Source organism: Mesitornis unicolor, unplaced genomic scaffold (genome assembly GCF_000695765.1).
Source record: "Mesitornis unicolor isolate BGI_N332 unplaced genomic scaffold, ASM69576v1 scaffold10414, whole genome shotgun sequence".
Taxonomy (NCBI): domain Eukaryota; kingdom Metazoa; phylum Chordata; class Aves; order Mesitornithiformes; family Mesitornithidae; genus Mesitornis; species Mesitornis unicolor.
This window is the reverse complement of record NW_010179414.1, coordinates 40,851-47,290: the sequence shown is the minus strand read 5'-3', so window position 1 is coordinate 47,290 and position 6,440 is coordinate 40,851. Positions and strand designations below refer to the sequence as shown.

Genomic DNA, 6,440 nt, shown 5'->3' with positions numbered 1-6,440 from the left:
ATTTTGTTTAAATGTGCCCAAATTATAGTCTTAAGTAGGTATAAATTATATTTTTCAATATTGTAATTGATTTGAGCATCTCTCTGCTGTAAGTCAATTTCATTAATATTTGCCGTAAAGGAATTGTTGATACTAAACTTCCCTTGAATAAATTATAAGCAGGTTTTCTGATTTTTTTTGGGTTTCTTTTTTTTCAACAGATGTTTCCTTTGAAGCATCTGAGAAACAAAACAATCATGTGTTTACCAAGCCGGGAACCGATGTCACTTTTACTTGTCCTTATAAAATTGGAGATTCAGTGCAGCAAGTGAAGTGGGAAAGGATTAAAGCAGATCAGATAGATACCATTGTTCTGTGCAGCTCATCAGGAAAGCAAAGCTTTGGTTCAGATTTCAAAGAGCGTACACTGGTGGATTGTTCTGATCAGGCAAACTCCATGATCATCATTCAAAACTTTACTGCCTCTGACTTTGCAACGTACCGCTGTGTAGCTACTGGAAGAAATGAAACCTATGTGATGAGTTTTACTGCAGATGGTAAGTAAAAGGACAAAGTGGTAAATGTTTTTACAATAAGATCTTCTGAGATATAAATACTTTTACATATATAAAATAACTCTTCAATAACAAGTGAGGATTTATTTAAATACCATGTTCCAATTAACAGAGTGTAAAAGATAGCAAAGTTAATCTTGTTTCCACAGAAAGAAGCTGGTTTTAAGCTTGTCTAATCTCTTTTTAGGATACTAAACCTGTGAGAAACTGGTTTAAAGTTAGGGAGGAGATGCAGGAAGAGGTGAGCATTATCCCAAAGAAACCATGAAGGATATTCCCCATTAGCACAGTGCACTGCAGGGTCCTGAGGGACAGACCTATCCTCCAACGAAGGCAAAGAGCACACTCACATTTGAAAATGTAAAAATTTGTAAAATAGCCTCTACTTTATTCATGTAAGGAGTTTCTTCAGGGGTGGATAAGAAGCTGTCTAGGTTTTGCTGTGGCTGTTGTCAGATTTTGATTGCAATGAGACCTTAAGTCTCCATAACTAGACACTTAAAACAAGGTTTCTCAAACAGTGAGCTTTTTTTCTGTCTTTTGTTATGACTGAAAAAATCCTCAGTTTCAGTGGTTCTTTATAAAATGCATTTTGGAGGTGCAGTTCTGGTACAACCCCAGTCTTTTTCCTGTTGCAGCATTCATTCCAGCTTTCTGGTATCTTTTGAGGGTACTGCTTTTGTTCCTGGTAATAAATAAGTGTTAGTAGACCTCTCTTTGGCAGCACTAAGATCTGCAGCATGGGGTATGGAACTTAAGAATATGTGTGACCTGTGATATTGTTATTGAGAAGTGGAGAATGAGCTCGGGGAAAAAAATGCTGACCTGCTTTAGTCTGAATACTTGACCACAAAAGTCCATGAAATTGAGCAGAATGTGATGAAAAGAAAGGGAGTATCAGGAGAAAAAATTGCCACACCTCTAACAATTTTAAACATTCCAATTTCAAAATGTAGAATATATTAATATAATCAAGCATATCCAATTGTAGAGCAGTAGCAATATTTTATGTGTACTTCAAGTGCAGTGCATATAATGAATTGCAAAAAAATACAATAAGGATTGTCAGTCCTGCCTACATAAACTGTTTCTTCTCCAAAAAGAGTTTATTTTCCATGCTTCTTTTGCTCTTGAAACATATCCCATCTATCATTTTTAGTTCTAACAGTGCCAGCATAGTTATACTTTTTTCTTGGAGAAAAAATGTCTGAAACCATTGAAGAAACTGAATGATTCAGAAAACACCCCATTGTCTCCTTTTTAAGACCTCCCTTCATATAATGAAGCACATTTTGTTGAATTTTCATTAATTCCAAAGAAAGTGAAGTGTCAAGTATTTCCAATTATTTTTCTTTAACATTTGGAACTGTTTCATAACACAGAATTAATATTCCCAGTGACATATTAAGAAACACTAAGGGGAAAGAAACCACAGGCCAGGCGTCAATCCCCATTGCACTCTGTGGCATAGCCAGTGAAGTCTCACAAACTCACTGGTGACTTTGCTTGAAGTAACAGCTATGGCTTGAATAAATCAAGTGGTGACAGAAACTTGCTGTGCTATTTTTTGTGTATGTTCTATCAGTTCAGTCACTTCATTTTCTTTGGCTCAGAATTAGAGCTAAGCCATACTCTAGCTTGAATTTTCTAACAAACTTCCAAGGTTTTTAGTCTGTTGGTGTGATTCTGCATGGGTAGTGCAAATATCTCCTTGCCCAGTTCCAGAGATGTTTTGAGATAGTGAGTCTAGAAGCTGGGAGAATAGCTGCACTGTAAACAGTAATAGGGAAAACTGTTTATGTTGATAGAGAGTAAGAGGGAAAATAAGAAACATTTTTTCTTTTTTTTCTTTTTTTTTGAGAAGCTGTCATTGAGAAGATGTAAGAATTCTTAGAAAGAAGGAATCTTGAGTGAAAGAAGGTAGAAATAAGAGTACGGGATTATTTGCAAAACTGATAATCGTTCAAAACCTGCTGTTTCGAAGAGGTGGTAAAGTAAAAGAAGCAACTTGCTTCTTGTCCAAAGCTGAATGTGTTTTTTGCAAGGAGAAACAGCACAGAACTCATATGAAGAAAAAAGAGATAGAGAGGGGAATAGGTATTAAAGTGTTGAGAAAGCCTGTGATATTCTTGGAGTTGTATCAGTAGAAGTTGGCATACTGCATTCAATGTTTTCAAACATCAGTGCACATAAAACCATGAGATCCAGTCAATATCATTAAGTTTGTCTATTCTATCCCACTAAATATCGTGATTATTGTTTTTCAGTAACAGGAATTTCCAGCTGAAATGGGTCTTCTGCAAATCTTTTTTGATCTCAAAACCTGGAACATATAAAGCAACATGTATATGTAAAGTAGTGTAGCTTTTGTTGGACAATGCTTACAGAAGAAGGAGACTGAATACAATGTGTTCAAGAGACTTTGGTTCTTCACTGTATTTCTCCTTCTAAAAAATCTGTTAATATTAAGATTGGTCATGTCACCAGATTCCACATCAAAATCCATTTCTGATTTTTACTTACCATGCGTTTTCCTTTGATTAGATTTCATTTTTAGCATATTTATGAAGGAAGGAAGCAGGCTCAAAATCCATGCATTATTTTGTTAGATGACTGAGAAAGAAGGGGAAATGTCATATGAAAGAACTGAAAAATTAAAAGGGTTGAAAAAAAATACTTATTTCATCTTGAGGACCCAGCCATTTTTAGAAAGATTTAATAAGTTTTTTTCTTGCTTTAGCAGAAAGTAGGATAGCAAACTCTCTGTGGAAACAATTTGTGTTGCTGTGTGTTCCCACTAGATCTGAAAAACTGGTTGGTAGTTGTATTTAAATGTATATTTAGGTGTCAGAATTACGTTATGGTGAGTACTAGCGCTTTCACCACCTTTGTTGCCCTCTTCTGGACACATTCAAGTACCCCAATAAGCTTCTTAAATTTGGGGCCATGATCTGCACACAGTACTCAAGATGAGGCCTCACCAATGATAAATACAGCAGGTTATCAACTCTCTTAACAGGATGGTTATGCTGTGTTTGATACACCCCAGGATGTGGTCTGCCCAGGCACACTGGTGACTCATATTGAGCCTGTTGTCGACCAGTATCCCCAGATCCCTTTCTGCAGGACTGCTCTCCAACCATTCCTCTCCCAATTTATACTTCTGCCCTGCATTACTCTGTCTTACGTGCAGAATCTGGCATTTGTTCTCTTCGCTCACTAAGCAGGTGACCTTATCGTAGAAGGATAACAGATTAGTTGGACAGGCCGTTCTCTTTATGAATCTATGCTGACTGTGACTATATGTTGTCTTTTAAATGTCTTTCAATAGCACCCAGTCTGATATTCATAGCATCAAAATGAAAAGCAAGGGACTACTTGTCCAGTCACTGAGGACTGTCATACAGTCCTTCTGAGCTGGGAGAAGACAGCAGTACTTGTGTGCCATAGAAAACAGACAAAAGATAAGGCTGTGGTCAGTGTGAGGAGAATCAGGGTAGGAGTGAAATTAGCTTCCCTTCTCCCTTCATGAATTCATCTAGTGAGAATGCAAGGTATCAGTCCAGGTCTGTGGGTCTCTACTCAACAAACCACTTTTCTCTAAGCGTGAAGGCATTCATGCTGGATTTCTGTCTTTCAGGTGTGGGCAAAACTCTTTCAGTAATGTCTAGTTTGCATACCCTAAGTGCCAGTCCAGCAAGATATGCAACAAGCTACATGAAGATCTTTACAGTGCAGCTCGAACCTCTTGAAAGAACAGATAACTGTCTGGCCCATCAGGGCTTCCTCCTCAAAACAAAAGTTAGTGCATTGTAGGTCGAAAACTTTCACCCTCAAAAATTTCCCAGTCTTGCAGAGAAAATGCCAAGGCTATGAAGATGGGGGAGAGAAAGACATGTTGTCTAATACTTAACAGATACTGTACTGATGCTGAAAATGCACTTAATAGCCTCCCGTCAGCATATCACCTTTGATGAGAACAGAAGAACTAAAGAGACACATGACAAGCTTCTGACATGTTTTTGCAAAATATTGAATGTTATATTCAAGACAGTAATTACAAAAGGTTTTTTATAGATAAAGAAAACAAATGCCTCAGGAAGGTTTGCTCACTTCAGATGAGAAAAGGCAAAAGGTTATTTGTCAGTTCTAAAAAAAATCTGGTTATTTTTCTCATCCAAATTTAACTGACAACTGATAATCTCAGGTCTCAAACTCATTAACACGCAGATTATTATCTTGACCTGATAAAATTCAAGGTGAAACTTCAGGAAAAAAAATGAGGTCTGGAGTGTTTAGATTGAAGGGTGGGGATGCTGCTGAAGTCTGGAGCTCTACCCACATTTACTCATCCTTGATAATAATACAAGATTTTTTTAAAATTTCTTTGCTATTTACAGGAAGTTTTCTCCTTATTTCTGTAAGTACAGAGAATAATTTTCTGTAGTGGTAGCTAAACACTTGGGAAAAAAGCCATTATAGTTTTTCCTGAAGTGATACATAGCTATATGCACCATCCTGTCATTTTAAGTACACAGCAATTGAAAACATGCTGGAAGTGGAATGATTTTATATGCGATTATAATACAAAGGACATCTTTTATTCTTATCAGGCAGCCTTGTCTATCGTGTCACAGGTCCTTTTCTTTCTTTTTTCTTTCCAGTAAAATAACTTTGATATTGAAGGATAAGATTCTTCTATAATCACTATTTTTTGTTATCCTTTCCATTGAGCACTTTCATACTAAAGAAGTGTACCTGAGCAAGGTACACTCCTACGTGTCGAGAAACTGAAGAACATGCAGGAAATAGTTGTTCTTTGGTAGGTAACTGACCAGAGTAACGTAATGCTTGCCTCATCAAGACATTGCTGACACATAGGGACATTTGAGACTGCTAGAAGTTGTTGAGGTCATCTGGCTAAGATGTGTCTTGTACCTGCTGATACTTCTAGTCACAAATACACTCTGTAGGGAAATGCTTGTTACATACTACTTGTGTTAGCTTATTTTTTATGCTATTAGTCTCAAGTTTGCAGAGGTGCAACAGAGGAGCAGGAAGCAGGGCACTGTGGTGGGCTGCAAAAAAGTTGACTTGAAGTTCTGTGGTTTAACACTTCTTTTTTTTAAATGCTACCACTAATCAAGTTCAGAATCATGACAAGTGAGAAACTCGTAAGTGTTTTAAATGCATGATAACTGTACTGAAGACTTGCGTTGTGGGTTTCTTGTGTGACTGAGTATATTACCTCTGTTCACTCCTCCAGCTTTTTTCACCTCAAAAATGAGAAAAACATCACACTACCTCTCTGCACACTTGAGCACCATAAGATTATATTGACTTATACCTTGAAGCCACTGTCTCGCCTGTCTGTACCCTTTAGTTGTTACTTGTTGCTCCTTAGCTTCATTTGAAGACGTGACTCCATACTGAAGAAGTCAATGCATTTTAAGAAAAGTTGCTATAAATGTAACTTTTCCTGCCTGGGTCATAAATCTCAAGGATTTAGACTAGAACAAATAAAGTGAGTTTACTGATATCTATCATCAAAGCATGTACAGTACTAGGTTATTAAAAATAGCAATCACAATGGGAGAAATTTTTGTGGAAAAATTTTTGTTAAAAAGTTGACAGATTTCTTTTTGAATTAGAGCAGAAAATAACTGATCCAACTGTGTGCAGTATTGAACAGAAAACCTCTTGAGGACTGGGATGATCTTCCTGATACTCTGAAAAATATCTTGTTGCCCATGGAAGTATGGCATGATTGTTAGGTATGTCTTATGGGGCAACGTTTACAATGCCAAGAATCACAGAAAATTCACTTAAGTAGTCTTGAGTGCTTTTATTATCCATATATTGAGTCACTTATATATGGACCACTTT

The 6,440-nt window shown here is 36.8% G+C and overlaps 1 protein-coding gene across 1 annotated transcript in view; it reads left to right on the top strand.

Annotated features, from left to right (window-relative positions):
* Positions 1-200: 200 nt before the first annotated feature.
* Positions 201-6,440, top strand: part of CD226 (CD226 molecule) — a gene marked incomplete at its 5' end in the record, with an annotated part of 9,588 nt that continues 3,348 nt past the window's right edge. The window contains one exon of the mRNA XM_010182756.1: positions 201-536. Coding sequence (XP_010181058.1) covers positions 201-536 — 336 coding nt within the window. The remainder of the gene's footprint in view (positions 537-6,440) is intronic.